At 44.3% G+C, this 17550-nt stretch overlaps 1 protein-coding gene across 3 annotated transcripts in view; it reads left to right on the plus strand.

The window, feature by feature from the left end:
• The window catches only part of LOC123372908 (contactin-associated protein-like 4), a 302483-nt gene that overhangs the window by 241383 nt on the left and 43550 nt on the right, over window positions 1-17550 (plus strand). For all 3 annotated transcript variants that reach the window (XM_045021533.1, XM_045021534.1, XM_045021535.1), the window contains 2 exons: window positions 98-254; window positions 8289-8416. In XM_045021533.1, the coding sequence (XP_044877468.1) occupies window positions 98-254; window positions 8289-8416 (285 nt within the window). The remainder of the gene's footprint in view (window positions 1-97; window positions 255-8288; window positions 8417-17550) is intronic.

Here is a 17550-nt window from a genome sequence, read left to right on the forward strand (position 1 = left end):
CTCTGACAAACAGAGGCTAGGGACACCATTCCAAGGCTGGGGACACCATTCCATGAACTGGGATCAGATATTAATTTTCCTCTAACCTGTCTTTTAGATGGGATTCCATTGAGCTGGTGGATTGGAAGAACCAATGAAACACAAACTTACTGGGGAGGATCCTTGCCTGATGTTCAGAAATGTGCTTGTGGATTAGAGGGGAGCTGCATTGATTCCCAGCATTACTGCAACTGCGATGCTGACAGAAATGAATGGTGATTTTTGTATTGTTTGCTTGTGCTCAATTCTTTGCTGTTGAAAAACAAACTCAAAAATTATATAGGGTTTAGCAGCTATGGACAAGCAGTGCTATTAGGAACAAAAACCCACAAACCAGTAAGCTTTGCTGCTACCCCCAGTTCAAAATATGATTTCTCACCATCATTAGCTAAATTAAGGGGTTAATATATAATATTTTGCTGTGATTTCTTGTATTTAGTTTCTATTTGAGGATGATATGTTTCTATATTTAGACTGTCCAATTTTCAGTAAATTGCTTGTTTTGCCAGTGGTTAAAGGCTTACATTTGGTATGTATTTCAGTTATTAAAATATTGAAGCTAATTGGATTTAAACTATGTATTAGTTGAGCAAAGCATTCATTTCTCATATTTAAGATTTTTTTATTACCCTTTTTTCTATGCCTTTGAGTTTACCAGTGTTCTTTAATAGACTCCACTAGATTCTTTATCTAAGAATTTAGAGGGTAAAATCCTGGCCTCATTGCAGTCAATAGGAATTTTGCAATTGACTTCAGCAGAGCAGGGATTTCAGAGGTCTGACTAGCTTGGCAGTTTACAGCTGAACTCTACTGGTATTTCAGTTCGCAAAACTCAGATCCTCATCTAAACTCTGTATTCATGTTGCATCATTTATCACCATTTCAAATACTGTACAAATTAGATATGAGCTGAAGCCATGAAGCTAGATCTGAACCAGAGTTAAGACTTCTCCAAAGTTTGCGGTAGGGGGTTGGATTCAGCGTTCTGTTCCAGTAACAGCTCTAGTCCATTTCAGTTAGTTATTGACAGAAGTTAGGTCAATTTAACTAAAAAAAAATCTATTAATGGAACTTCTTAATTATGTTTAATATATACAAAACATATGTATCTAGCAGGCAATGCATTGACACAGATTTGTGTTATAGTTATGCTTGTGTCAGTAGTGTGTGAATATTTACAGTTTTGCTGAAGTCTTCATACTTTTCACACAGTTGGGAGTCTATAGTGGATCATAATGTTTCATTCTTACACAGTATGGCCAAGCAACCAGTGGGTCCTACTCAATTCAGTGACAGCTGTTTGTTGCCCAGCATATTTTAAAATGAAGCCACTTATTTAGATATCTAAATTTGGATTTAGGAGCTTAACTTTAGGCACTCAATTTTGAAAATTTTGGCCTAAACATATTATTGCTAAGGCCTTTTGTTTTACAGCATTTTTAAAGTTATATAGAACAAGATTTTAAAAAATTACTAGTGAATTTGAGGTCTTCAATTTTTGGTTCCCAAACTGAGACATCTTAAAGAGGCCTGATTTTCAGAAGTGCCACACTCTGAGATTCTGGCCCGTTGATGATGTCTGAAGTCAAGCAGCTAAAATCTGAGGAACCCAAAATCACTAGTCGCTTCTGAATATTTGGCCAATATGTTCATGTTAGGAAGGGAAATACAGTAAAGAAAATTTCAAAAGGCATCAATTTTGTGGAGTACTATGAATGAGGTATGGTAACTGTTCTGAACTTAGAAGTCCTATCTTGCTCCAAAACAGTGGGAAGTTCCCCCCCGGGGTGCCACCTGGAACTGGGGTACCACTGAGCCCTCTGACCCACCAGCCTGGGCTCTCTTTCACACTGTACTGTGTGACAAGCTCCAAAGCCCTCCAGCCTGCACTTTCACCAGCATTCACCCAGGCAGTGACCTAAGTTACCTGTAAGCTGCGCAGCTGTGCAGCAGCCTATTTAGCACCGCGCAGGTGCTTAGGGGACTGCCCGGGGACCTGCCACGGCAGGGGGAAGGGTGCCCCTAGCCTGGCCCCCAACCTGCCATGAGAGGGGCGCCCATCCCTTGGCCCCCACTTACCCTGTGGCCCGGACCTGCCGCGGCCAGAGTGGCCCGGACCCAGCCGTGGCCGGATTGGGTCCGGTGTGGCCCCAGTAAACCCATATACTGGCCAGATTTAACCAGGTCATATGGTACTGCTCTGGCATCCTGGGCTGGGAAGCTGGTGTTACAGAGCCTGTGTGTAACTGCAGCTGGGTGTGTCTCTCTAATTTTTGTGTCTCTCTCTCTAATTAATGTTCCCTCTATTTTTCCCATGTGCAGAATGAATTTTGTTATGTGCTCCAGTATGGAGGCGATGTGTGACACATCACCTTCATATTGGTGCACATAACAAAATTCATGTGGTGGGAGTGGGACCGAGGGGTTCTTGTGGGAATGGGCTCAGGGCTGGGACAGAGGATTGGGGTGTAAATGGGGGTGAGGGCTCTGACCGGCAGTGCAGGCTCTGGAGTGGGACCGGGGATGAGGGGCTCAGGGCTAAGTGCAGGGGTTGAGGGCTCTGGCTGGGGGTGAGGGCTCTGAGATGATGGGTTAGGGATGCAGGAGGGTGCTCCAGGGCTACTGCAGGAGAGAGGACTCCTCCCAGTGTTCTCTCCCCGCAACAGCATCTGGGCTGCGGGGGAGAGGCACCTGTCCCCACTGCGGGAGCTCTGGGCCTGGGGCTGCAGGATAGGTGCCCCTCCCCCAGCCCCGGAAGGTCTGGGATGGGGGAGGGCCACCCGGGCCACGCTACCCTGGCCACACCTGGGCCCAATCCAGCCATGGCTGGGTCCGGGCCACTCCGACTGCAGCAGGTCCGGCTCCAGGGTGAGTTGAGGCTGAAGGAGGGGCGCCCCTCCCACGGCAGGTTGGAGGCCAGACTAGTTGGGAGTTTGGGGAGGGGAACCCTTCCTCCTGATGTGGCAGGTCCCCAGGCAGGTTCCCTAAGTGCCTGCATGGCGCTAAGTAGACTGCTGCGTGGCCGCTCAGCTTACAGGTAACTTGGGTTCGCTGCCTGGGTGAATGCTGGTGAAAGTGCAGGCTGGAGGGCTTTGCCCTCCGGTCAAAGCTCACTAGTTTAGATTAAGAAAACAAGTTTATTAACTACAAAAGATAGATTTTAAGTGATCAGAAATGAGCAAACAGATCAAATCAGATTACCTAGCAAATAAACAAAAAACGCAAACTTAGCTTAATATACTAAATAGATTGGGTGTGAATAGCAGAGTCTCATCCTAACTGATGGTACAGACAGACTTGTAGATTCATAAGGCACAAGCTACAATTGCTTTGCATCTTGGAATCCCCAGGTGTTTCGTACACAGGCTAGAAATCCCTTTAGCCTGGGTCCAGAACTTCTGCCAGTTCAGAACATGTTCCTTAGGTTCTCTTGTGAGGGAGTGAAGAACCACACATGATGTCACTCCCTGCCTTATATAGCTTTAGCACATGGCGGGAACATTATGTTTCAAAACTCAGTTCCCAGACCAGTCTGTGGAAAAATACTGACATCCCAAGATGGAGTCCAGCATCATGTGGCCTGGTCACGTGTCCTTGTAGAGTCATAGTAACCATTACTTACAGCCTGTCTGGAGTGTTCTCAGGAAGGCTTACCATGTGGGGGATAAGCTTTTCCTAATGCCTATTACTTTTTCTAATTGGCCATTGCCTGAATATTGCCCACCCACTATCTAGACAGAAAGCATCTTGTCTAGTGGGTGTTACCCAGGTGTAACTACATTTGAAGTACAGATAAATAGTCAATATGCATAACTTTAGATACAAAAATGATACATGCATACAAATAGGATAATCCTATTCTGCAAATCATAACTTTTACAATGACACCTCACATGACTTACCTTGCGTAAAATACATTATAATTATGCTATAATCATATCATAATATCACTTTGAAGAATATGGGGTGCAGTGTCTCAGAGAGTACCATGAAAATGAGGAGCGTGGGTGTGGTTCCTCCTGGCACTGGGATAGAGAATGAGAGGCAGAGAGAAGGTGGCTATCCTTGCTGTATAAAATAGGAATCCGTGGATCCCATTGTCTTCAAAATAGGCACTCAGCCTTCCTTCAAATGAACAGCTAGTGGGCTAGGGTTGGGAATTTTGATACTCCAAAGAGGGAGAGCTGGTTAGGAAAGCTGGCAGATGCAGAAATGAAAACACAACAAAGGGTTAGTCACAACCGGGTACAGTTTCCATAGATTTACAAATGTACTTAGAAACACAAAGAATGTGCATCTTCAGTGCATTCCTCACATGGTAATATCTGCCTATTTTCTTTCTATTACAGAGCTTAAACAAATGTTCAGAATTTCCCTATTACTGTACCATACAAAAATATAGAGAGCTTATGTTCCCCAGCTGCCAAATAAACATAAATAAGTAAACACATTTTGAGAGAGGATTTTGAATAGTTTCTAATATGTGCTATATATTCTTGCTCACTTTGGGCATACACCATTTAATCCCTGCTCACATTCATATATCCCTGTCATATGTGCTTTATACAGCTGTATAAAAGAGACAAGACAAAATAGATACAGATGGGGAACGTGTATGTGTCCATTTTAACCACTGAGTATAATTTGCATAAGTATATTAAAATAGTTTATTGACAATTTATTAAAATGTGCATTATGTTTCTGCATCTTTTTCCTACAATACAATGTTTGCATTTTCACTTGTTCTGGAGCAATACATTATAAAAAAATGTACCCATGCCTCTCTTTGGGCACAGAGAGGCATGGGTATTTCAGAAATAGTTCAGTCCTGCTCTGTTACAAAGGCAGGATCTAGGGCTCTGTCAAGAACCCAAAACTGAATCACCCCAAGTTAGTGTATGTGTCTGAAAATCTCAGCTTTAGGAGGGGACACTGTGGCATTGCAGATTAGGCATGACCACAGCAGTAAACACACCTGGTTCTTGGTTCTTTTTGTGTGTCATTGGGCAAGTCAAAACCTCTGAATCTGTTTACAATGCATTGGTGACCTTCCAGAAAACACCATCCTAGCCACCATGGATGTAGAGGCTCTCTACACAAACATCCCACACACTGATGGAATACAAGCTGTCAGGAACAGTATCCCTGATGCCACAGCACAACTGGTTGCTGAGCTCTGTGCCTTTATTCTCACACACAACTATTTCAAATTTGATGACAATATATATCTCCAGATCAGTGGCACCGCTATGGGCACCCGCATGGCCCCACAATATGCCAACATTTTTATGGCTGACCTGGAACAACGCTTCCTCAGCTCTCATCCATTCACACCCCTTCTCTACCTGCACTACATTGATGACATCTTCATCATCTGGACCCATGGGAAGGAGACTCTGGAAAAATTCCACCACGATTTCAACAGCTTCCACCCCACCATCAATGTCAGCCTGGACCAATCTACGCGGGAGGTCCACTTCTTAGACACCACAGTGCAAATAAGTGATGGTCACATTAAGACCACCCTATACCGAAAACCTACCGACCGCTATGCCTACCTTCATGCCTCCAGCTTCCATCCTGGGCACACTACACGATCCATTGTCTACAGCCAAGCACTGAGGTACAACCGTATCTGCTCTAACCCCTCAGACAGAGACCAACACCTACAAAATCTCCATCAAGCATTCTCAAAACTACAATACCCACATGAGTAAATAAGGAAACAGATCAACAGAGCCAGACGTGTACCCAGAAGCCTCCTACTGCAAGACAAACCCAAGAAAGAAACCAACAGGACTCCACTGGCCATCACATACAGTCCCCAGCTAAAACCCTTCCAACGCATCATCAGGGATCTACAACCCATCCTGGACAATGATCCCACACTTTCACAGGCCTTGGGTGGCAGGCCAGTCCTCGCCCACAGATAACCTGCCAACCTGAAGCATATTCTCACCAGTAACTGCACACTGCACCATAGTAACTCTAACTCAGGAATCAATCCATGCAACAAACCTCGATGCCAACTCTGCCCACATATCTACACCAGCGACACCATCACAGGACCTAACCAGATCAGCCACACCATCACCGGTTCATTCACCTGCACGTCCACCAATGTAATATACGCCATCATATGCCAGCAATGCCCCTCTGCTATGTACATCGACCAAACTGGACAGTCTCTACGGAAAAGGATAAATGGACACAAATCAGATATTAGGAATGCCAATATACAAAAACCTGTAGGAATATTAGGAATGCCAATATACAAAAACCAATATACAACCTCCCTAGCCACACCATAGCAGATCTTAAGGTGGCCATCCTGCAGCAAAAAACTTCAGGACCAGACTTCAAAGAGAAACTGCTGAGCTTCAGTTCATCTGCAAATTTGACATCATCAGCTCAGGATTAAACAAAGACTGTGAATGACTTGCCAACTACAAAACCAGTTTCTCCTCCCTTGGTTTTCACACCTCAGCTGCTAGAAGAGGGCCTCATCCTCCCTGATTGAATTAACCTCATTATCTCTAGCCTGCCTCTTGCTTGCTTATATATACCTGCCCCTGGAGATTTCCACTACATGCATCCAACGAAGTGGGTATTCACCCACGAAAGCTCATGCTCCAAAACGTCTGTTAGTCTATAAGGTGCCACAAGACTCTTTGCTACTTGAATCTGTTTACACATCAATAGCATAGAGATAACTGTATTTATTTATCCCACAGGTAAATAGTGTTTGTAAAGTTCTATGTAAGTATCAAGTATTATGAAGTTCACTCACTGAGATGGGTAGATTGAGGACTCAAGACCACTGTATTCCCAGCCTTGCGTTTAGGCCACTGTAGCACATGGCTTGAGGGGAAACAACAACTTTTCCTGAGTGAATTTTTGCAGTTCTACTCAAAAATTGAACTACTTCTCCTGGCCAAAAAAGCATGCAAAAGATGCTTTTGTTGTTTTCATGCTTCACAGCAAAAAAGGTTTAGTCTGCTGATATTGCTCAAATGGTTGCACTTTTAGAGTGCAAAATAATGCAGAGCAATTTGGCAGGAGAATTTGTATGATTTTTTGAGGGGGGGGGAGTGGAAAAATTCATCAGTTTCACTCAGTTCTACAAGCAAACCCTTTTCCACTCCCTTCCATGGCAAGTCCATAGAACTCTAGGAGAGATGGGTAGCTAAAAGCTTATCACATCCCCAGAGAGATATGTTGGGAAGTGTATCTAGCACTTTCACACAGCTCAGGATAATAGCAAAGAGTGTTTCACAAGGCATTCCCTTGCTCCTACCTGTGGATGCTGTGGTTGTTTCCGATTCCCATCTCTGTGTCAGTTAAGGTAGGATGTAGCCTTAAACGATTTATCAGAATAAATATGTTATCAGTGAATTAGAAATGGATCAAAGGGTTGAATTTTCCAAAGAGGTCATTGGTGATCTAACTGCTCCCATCGACTTCAAAGTTAGGCCAGTACTGAATATTTATGAAACCCAAATGTCCAGTCCTGCTCCTATCTAAATTAATTGATTAATAGCTTAACTATGTTGTTAATAGCCTACCTAAGGTTAAAAGATCTTCTGATTATCAGTCCTGTGCTCAAACTACTAGACCAGCCTGTCTCCCTATCTGAATAATTTAAGCAATATATATTGGTCATTTCTGTACTCTACATGCTTAGTTCTGTTTTGATTTTTGTGTCCTTTTGTGGTTTGTTGTCTTTTCAGTGTTCCTTTTTAACTTCATACAATTAAATAGAAGAGAATGTCAAAATGATTAAAAATTACACTCTCAAAGTATCTTAATTTTTTCACAATTAGAGAACAAGCCATCTTAGATACACTGCTTTCTTTATGAGGCAAAATTACTGACACATGAAAATGCACACTAGGTTTAGAAATGAAGCTAAGTACCTAATTATGCTGAAAATAAAATTTCATGCTTATGAAGATGATGACAACCCTAAGCCTACACACTTGATTCTGTGATCTCACTTAGGCCTGAAATAGATTTAAATACTCTTACTGACCATGAGGTCAATATGGAAGTATTTGTAAGTATGCTCCCATTTATTCACACAATCGCCCATCTTACCTGAACAGTACAGCTATAACTTTTGAAAAATTATTCCTAAATGTATTTCTTTTTTATTTCAATGAGTCCATTAAAAGGACAATATAATTCTCTTAAGTGACTGTTAATCAGAAACATTTAGGAGATGTTTGTTTTCTATTTTCATTTTTCAGGACTAATGATACTGGATTCCTCTCTTATAAAGAGCATCTACCAGTAACTGAAATTGTTGTCACGGATACAGACCGACCAAATTCTGAAGCAGCTTACAAGCTTGGGCCTTTGCTTTGTCGGGGTGATAGTAAGTAACAACAACAGAGACTTTCAAGCTACAAATAATTCACTAGTTTTACACACTTAGGATACATCTACACTACCCGTCGGGTCGGCGGGTAGCGATCGATCTATCGGGGATCGATTTATCACGTGTAGTGTAGACGCGATAAATCGATCCCCGATCACTCTCCTGTCGACTGCTGAACTCCAGCTCAGTGAGAGGCGGAAGCAAAGTTGACAGGCAAGCCGCGGCATGCCACAAGGATGCAAAGTAAGTAATTTTAATTCTATCTAAGATACATCGATTTCAGCTACAGTATTCTCCTAGCTGAAGTTGCGTACCTTAGATCAATTTCCCTACCCCACCCCCCCAGTGTAGACCAGGCCTTAGTGTTCAACTGTCTACAATGTATTTTAAGATCAACCAACTGTTAATGGCTATTTCAATAGGAAATGAGGGAGAGAGTGACAGGATCTTCAAGCAGAGGTGTGCAAATAACAGATTTTTCAGTTTGCTGGCAGTTCTGAAAATGTAAATAAAAAATAATTTTATATCTACATGCAAATACCATTATTTCAAATTTTTGGAGAATCAAAGTAAAAATAACCCAAAACCATTTCAGATCCAATGAAATGTTTGATTTTGACTTTGAAAGTCTTTTTCATGTTTTTGCAATTTTTGAAAATAAAAAGGAAATTTTGAAATGAAAAATAATTTCAACCTGAAATATTGAATTTTTTCATTTACTATGTGTCAAAACTAAATGTTTCAAATTATTTAAAAAATGTTTCTTTTTCAAATAAACAAGTTGGTGAAATAGACATGACCTTACAAAATGTTTTGGTGTTGCCAAATCTGCATTTTTTCACTTCAAAAATATTTCAGCTGAAAAATTTCACCTGGCTCTATCTTCAAGGAAACAGAATGCATTTACAATTAGGTATTATACATATGAGGAGGTAGACCAGAGGTAATGATGGATCTAGTTTGAATACTTTGCATGAAGACATTGTGACTCGTGATTTTTGTGTTATGTAGTTCCATTTTTGGTTAAAGCGTGACTGTGCAGAGATTATTAAGATGTGCTACAGCGTCTTGGGAGAAATACACCCCTTACTGGATGTGCAGGCCACTAATTTACGCCACTCCTTTTATCTGGTGTCTTCATATCATATTTTATAGGACCTGAGATACTCTGAGTACTTAGCTAAAATGGGTACTGGTGTGGCTGAAAATTGTGCTAAGGGATATTATGTTCCAAATTAGTACTACCAGGTCCTACACCAGGGTAGGATCACTAGTCAGTGAAATCATTCTGCCTTGATAATATTAAAGAGAATGAATCAAAGATTACTCTTTAACAATTGATTTCCTGGGAAAAAATGAACAGCTGTGACCTATAAGAATATTATTTCCACTGACCATGCTATGACTAGGACATAGTTTCACCTTATGCTTGAACACAATTTTCCATATTTTATAGTGTGTTAAATTTGAAATCAGATAACACTGACAAAATAAGGCCAAAGGGAACACAAATTAATGAAAATGCTTTTGTAAAACACAAACAGCACATCTTTTAGAGTAAAATAAAATTAAAAAGTAGTTCTAATATTTTTCCACTAAAGAATAATGCAGAGTATCAGTAAAATATTTGGTACTATGCAATGGCAAACATCCATGGCATTCTAATTGTAAGCATGGTAGTAACATTTATTTTGTTCTGCGCCTCTGGGCAGGAGAACAACACAAATAAGATCTCATAGCAAATACCCATTTTTCAGAAGTGCTGTTGAACAAGGAAAAATAGATATTCTTGGACTCACATTTGTGGTTTGAGTGCTCACCAGAGATTATTGCTTCTTTCTGTTTCTGCCACTGTCAAACACTAAATTATAAGATTGTACTTCAAAGGGGATATCCTCTTATTTACCTATATCCTTTATGCTTTTTTAACAGACAGAAATTTGTAGCATCATAATTGCTCACTGGCAAACTCTTCAGAAGGTGCTGAGGGAAGATGTTTACTTCTATTCCTGACATACATACACTATGGTCCATTCAAAGGCTGGAAGGTTGTGAAATCTCATGGTCCAATAATGAAAAATAATTGTTTACGGCAAACATCAAAATAAAGTAGATCTGCAAATAGTGCACTGAATTGGCTTCAACAGAGTGTTCAGTATGATGGTGAATAAAATAGGGGTTTTTTAAAAGTGTTTGTTTATCCTCATTGGCTGTCATTTACACAAATATACTCCATAGCTTCTAAACACTAATGCAGACCAGAAGTCACGCTGAGATATGACAGGAATATGTCAAGGCAATACAGTATTAGAGATAAATATAATGCTTACCACATCTATATCTATAGATCATCATCTATCTATACAAGCATTAATTCTCTCAGAACACCCGATAAAAGTATATATATTATCTCCATTTCACAGATGCAGAAACTGACCCACAGAGGTTGTGGGATTCTCAAGTACCTATGGTCAGACCATGGAACTTCATAGCTCCCAGTCCTCTGCTAAGAACACTAAGCCACACCTTTCTCTCTTGACAATATATTCTTGGGCTATCTGCTCTTGGCTTTCTCCATTTTCTTCCATAAATTTCTATTTGCACATTATAGTGTACCTAATAAATTGTATCTCACAGATTTTGGTTTCAGATTTGATATAGTAGTTGGGCTTAGTGCAAATAAAGAGACTAAGTTATTGAGTGCAAAAGGAATCCTAATAATGATATTGGCCCATTATTGGATGGAAATGTTAGAATTGTCAGTAATAATGCAAGTAGGGCAGAAGTGTCAATACATAATTCTGTTCTGTTTTGGGGAAAAAGCCAAGTGATGCATTAATATATGATGATGATTGTGAAATACTTTAAACATCCTCCTTAGTTACAATTGGAATGGAAACAGCAGCTACTAAAGCTAGACATTTATAAATCAGCAGGTCTAGATAACTTGTATGCTAGGGTTTCTGAAAAGCTGGCCAAGGAGCTCTCTGTACCATCAGGGGCGGCTCCAGGCCCCAGGAGGCCAAGCGTGTGCTTGGGGCAGCAAGCCGCGGGGGGGAGCTCTGCCGGCGCCATGAGGGCGGCAGGCAGGCTGCCTTCGGTGGCGTGCCTGTGGAGGCTCCACTGGTCCCGCGGCTTCAGTGGACCTCCCGCAGGCGTGCCTGCGGAGGGTCCACTGGTCCCGTGGCTTCGGCGGACCTCCCGCAGGCAAACCGCCGGAGGTAGCCTGCCTGCCGTGCTTGTGGCGGCAAAATCCCTAGAGTCCCCCCGTGGACCATTAATACATCTTGGAACACTGGGGAAGTTCCAGAGAACTAGGAGAAAGCTAGTACTGTGCATAGATCCTGGTCAAAATACCGGAACAGCTTATATGGGGCTCTGTTAATACAGAATTAAAGGAAGATAAGATAATTAATGCCATTTGTCACAATCCTGGTCAAGCTCCCCCTGTGGGATGCTCACCAGGTTTCTGGGTTTGAATCCCAATGCTTGGACCTGTGTGCTTTTGGCTTGCTGAATCGGAGCAGAGTCCAGGCACTGCCTCTGTCTTTGTGTCTCCAGACACACTCTTGGGGTAGAGATCCTGTGTCTAACATCCCCTTCTGAGAGCTGGAGTACCACAGCCCAACTGCATAGGTCCTGAGATTAGTGCAAGCTCCCCAAGCTCCCCAGTAGCTTAAGAACACTCTTCCCAGAGTTCCAACTTTGTGGGCACTCTGATTTATGCTTTATGCCTTCAGGGACATGTGATAGTGGAAGCGAAGACACAGAATTTTCACAGGGTTTCTTACACAATCATTTTTTACTTTAGACAGCAAAAGAGACGTACATATCTAGGCAAACCAAGAAACACTTACAAACAAATCCCTGCCTCAGTTTCCTCACACTCTTGAGCTTTCTTTGGGATTTGAGTGAGTGAGGATCCAGGACCCTCTGTGTGACTCCACTCCTCCTGATTCCTCTAGGCATCAGCTATCCCATTATCCTGATGTGCTTCCATTCGAATGGGAGCTATTAATGTTAATGCATCTCCATTGTCTCTGTTCTGGGAGAGATGGGACACCAGCCCTGATAACAAAAGGCTGACACCACATCCACTGAAGCATTCAGTGATACAGTAACTTCATAAAATCAACCAAAATTCATAAATTATCAAAGACAGATCTCTCAAGTATAGATTAGGATGAACTAAAATATGTCATACATTTCTGTCAACTTTACCAAATTGTTTCAGTTAAAAAAAAGTGAAAACATTTTGTTATGACATTTTTGAAAGAAAGTATTTATTCTATTCAAAATTACTTTTCATTTTCAAAATTTATTTTAATTTTATATTTTAAATAATTTTTAAAAGCTCAAAAATTAAACAAGTTTCTGGTTGAATAAAATATTTCATGTGACCTGGAAAGAATTTATTTTACAACTTTTGGTGCATTGATTTTTATTTGCTTGGTATGGCCATGAACCCAAAAATCAGATATTTGCACAGCTTTATTGATTCCACACAACAATTTGATCAAGAAACTAGAATGATACAAAATCAACAATGCACGCATTAAAAATGAATTACATGCTAGCTAACTCATAAGACTCAAAATATAATTGTAAATGGGGAATAACCATTAAACAGGTGTATTTCTAGTGGTATTCCATGGGGATTGGTTCTTCACCCAACTCTATTTAACATTTTTAATCAATGACCTGAAAGAAAAGAGAAAAATATCATGGATAAAGAGTGGAAGTGTAGTAAATAATGAGGAGAGGTCACTTCTTAGTGTGTGTGCAATGCACCTCAGGTGGCATGTGGCCAGGATTCATCATCAAATTTGGTCTGCTGGTTGGATCACTAGCTTCCCTGGCTTGGGCCGGGCACTGATGTGGAGTGTGATTTGAACGCTGATCCATGCTCCTTAGGAGAGGTCACTGACACAAAACAATCTGGATATTTTGGTAAGCTGGGCACAGTCAAACAATATGTGTTTTAATACGGCCAAAGAAAGGTTGTACACCCTAGAAAAAAATAATGTGGGCTATACTTACAGGATATGGGACTCTATCCTGCAAACCAGTGACTGAAAAGGACTTGGGGATCATGGCTGATATCAAATGAACAAGAGTTCACTGCGCGATGCTGTGGTCAAAAGGGCTAATACAATCTTTGGTTGCATAAACAGGGGAATCTCGAATAGGAGTAGAGAGGTTATTTTCCCTCTGTGTTTGGTACTGGTGCAGCTCCTACTAGAATACAGTGTCTAGTTCTGGTGTCTATATCTCAGGAAGGAGATTGCTAAATTAGACAGGGTTCATAGAAGAGCCACAAGAAAGATTACAGGATTGAAAAACATGTTTTATAGTGAAAGACTCAAGGAACTTGATCTGTTTAGATTAAAAAAGGTGAAGGGGTGATTTTATCATAGTCTATAATTACCTTCATGCAGAATAGAAATGATAACATAGGGCTCACTAATCTAGCAGAGAAATGTATAGTGAGATCCAGTGACTGGAAGTTGAAGCTAGACAAATACAGACTAGAAATAAGGCGTACATTTTTAACAGCAAGAGTAATTAATTATTGGAGCAACTGAACAAAGGTAGTGATGGATTCTCCATCATTGGAAAATTTTAAATCAATATTGGATATTTTGTTTAAAGAAGTGCTCTAGTTCAAACAATAAGTAATTCAGGAAAATCTCATAGCCTGTGTTATACAGTCTGGCAGACTAGATTATCACAATGGTCCCTTATGGCCTTATAATCTATGGATTTTATAATAAGATGCAGTACAGGGGAGCTAGTAGTGATACAGATGGGGCAGCTATACTCACACATTATCAAAGGCAAACAGTTGCCAGATTTTGGAATGTTAGGAAGATCCGTTTAGAAGAAGTAATTTGCAGATTTTCAGTAATTGTGCCTTCCACACTGCTGTGCTGAGCAAGTGGGATTTTTTCCATGTTGCATCACCAAAAGAAATGTTGGGTAAATGTGAAAAGAAACATGTGAATAAGACATGTAACGAGCAGAGTCTGATTATTACCAGCACCACCACCACCTCTGATATTCCACAGCAAGGAAAAATCATTTTTCTAATGTACTTTTATATAGAAGGCTACCTTAAGCGGAGATGGACCTCAGCTCCATATGTGACAAGAGCCACTTATGTCCCCAGGTGGAGAAAATAGTGAAGGGCATGTGACCGATTAGGCCCAGGATATATAAAACAGAGGCCTGTGGAGAAGGCTAAGAATTCCAAACTCCAGGCAAGAAGGCCTGGGAGTCACTACCAAGAGAGCAGGAAAATGGGAGATGCTGTGCTCAGTTTAGGCCTGGGACAGAAGTGTGTGTGAACTGTGAAGGGAAGACAGATCCAAAGGGACAAGGGGCTGGGCTCAGCCTTAGATTGGGATGAAGACTTTTTTGTTGTGAGTTTTGGGTGGTTTATGCCACCTTGTTGGCATGATTTGATAAATTGAATCCTAGATTGAGAACCTTGTTTTGAATACCATTGGATGGGGGGCTGCCCCATGGAAAGAGAAACTGAGACAAGGTACCACAAAGCTACCCCAGGCCATGAGGGGGCACTTGGGAAGCAGCAACCACATCCACATAGAAACAAAACCAAACTATCAGGATAGAAGGCAAAATGGAGTGGACTAGACCAAAGAGCCTCTTCATCTATAGGCTAAATCCTGCACACCCTACTCATGCTGGTAGTTTCACTTAAATCAGTTGGACTAGTTCTATACGGCTTGGCAGGATATTCAATTTTCAAAAAAAGTACAGCTTTATAAAGTAATAGTAATAATGTGCACTTAAACATGCTAAGGATCTGACTTTAGATGAAACACAAAGCTTCTTCTTCGAGTGATTGCTCCTATGCATTCCAGTCAGGTGTGCGCGCCGTGCGTGCACGGCTCTTCGGAACATTTTTACCCTAGCAACTCCGGCGGGCCGGCTGGCGCCCCCTGGAGTGGCGCCGCTATGGCGCCTGTTATATACTCCAGCCGGCCCGTCCGGTCCTCAGTTCCTTCTTACCACCCGTGACGGCCAGTTGGAACTGTGGAGTGCTCTCTGTCCTCCACAACCCTAGCTCTCGCTACTTTCTCGTGTATATAGTTCGTTTAGTGATTAGTGTAGATAGTTTCTGTTAGTTAGATAGTTAGTTTTTAGGATAAGGTTAAGGGGGGGTTTCCCCTCCCTTTCCTCCCCCGGTGCGGGCTCATGCCCAAGGCACCGGGCTTTAAGCCCTGTGCATCTTGCCAGCGGCCTATGCCAGTAGGGGATCCGCACGACTCCTGCCTCCGGTGCCTCGGCGAGAGTCACAGGGCAGATAAGTGCTCTATCTGTTCCTCTTTCAAACCCCGGACGCGTAAGGAGCGGGACATACGTTTAAAACAGCTCCTCATGGAGGCTTCGCTCCAGCCCCCGGCACCGTCCGCGCCGGCGCCGAAGGCTTCATCGTTCCAGAGCGCCCCGCCGGCCACGGACCGTTCCGGCACTGAGACTACGCGTCCTCAGCCACCGGCACCGAAGGCCCGGCACCGCTCCCTCTCGCCATCAAGGAAGCGCAAGCCGGCGAAAGCGGGTGCCAAGCCCCACGCTGAGGGCTCAGCAGCCAAGACAGTTGCGCCACCTGCGGTCCCTGCTGTGGCTGTGCACAGGACGTGCACCAGGCCATTGACTCCGGCGCCGCAAGGGCCGTCGAGTCTGGCACCGCCATGCTCCCCGGCACCGGCCGCAGTTGAGCTCCGGCTGCCATCGACGCCGGAGACTTTCTCCACGGCGCGCGAGCTCATAGAGCTCACAGAGGCACCGAGCCTCCGGCCCCTGGCACCGCCGGTGCGGGCTGTCATGTCGAAAGCCGGCAATGATGGTACGGCCCCCGTCTCCAGACAGACGGCACGGACGACGCTCCCGGTCCCGGTCACGCTCCCAGTCCCGCCGCAGGTCACTGTCCCGTCGCTCGCGATCTCGGCACCGCTCGCCATCGCGGTACCGGTCGCCATCCCGACACCAGTCGCAGTCCCGGTACCGTTCGACATCGCAGTACCGGTCGCACTCCCGGCGTCGCTCCAGGCCCCGATCGCCGTCACGTCGGCACCGACGGAGGTCCGCTTCCCAGCACCATTCCCGGCACCGCGATTCGCGCAGCCGCTCCCGGCGCCGCAGGTCCGGATCCCGGTCGAGCTCCCGGCACCGGTCGAGCTCCCGGCACCGCAGCGGACGGTGGTCTCGGTCACCATCCCGGTACTGTGCAGACCGACACCGATCCTCGGCACCGTCCGGGGACAGACTGCCTCAGTCGGCGGCGCAATTCGTCAGTGCCTCGGCGCCTCCATGGCCATCCCGCCCCGCGTCGGTTGCTTCCGGGGCAGACAGTAACGGGCACCTGCCACCTACCCCACAAGGCCAACCTCAGGGGGCACAGCAGTGGGGCTTCTGGGTTCCCTGGGCCCAGTACGAGACTCAGGGGGTGCCATTCCCCCCAAGGGCCCCTGCCTCCGAGCGCAGGGTACCAGAGGTGACCGTCAGCCGACCGGCCCCTTCGTCACCAGGCGCGGTTTCCATACCGCCTGAACCCCAGAGGCACACGCAGCCCGACCCAGCCGACGAGCGGTCAGCAGATCCATCGTCGGAGGCTGTCGTCCAGGGCTTATCCTCCTCGTCCTCACCTGACGAGGCGGTGGCCGGAGCGTCGGCCAAGGAGCCTCCGCCGATAGACTTAAAGGCGCACCAAGACCTGCTTCGCCGCGTGGCGACGGCTATGGCTCTCCCAGTGGTGGAGGTCCAGGAGGACGAGGACCCCATAACCAATGTCGTTGGAGCAGAGGCTCCAGTGCGCGTGGCATTACCGTTCGTGCGCACAATACAAAAGAATACCACCACACTCTGGCAGACACCTGCGTCCATCCCTCCTACGGCCTGTGGGGTTGAGCGCAAGTACTCTGTCCCCCCCACGGGCTACGAGTATCTATATACTCACCCGACCCCGGACTCGTTGGTCGTTCAGTCGGTCAACGACAGGGAGAGGCATGGTCAACCTGCCCCTGCGCCAAAGTCGAAGGACGCGCGACGAATGGACCTGTTAGGCTGCAAGGTCTACTCGGCGGGCGGCTTGCAACTTCGCATCG

This window comes from Mauremys mutica, chromosome 6 (assembly GCF_020497125.1).
Source record: "Mauremys mutica isolate MM-2020 ecotype Southern chromosome 6, ASM2049712v1, whole genome shotgun sequence".
Taxonomy (NCBI): Eukaryota; Metazoa; Chordata; order Testudines; family Geoemydidae; genus Mauremys; species Mauremys mutica.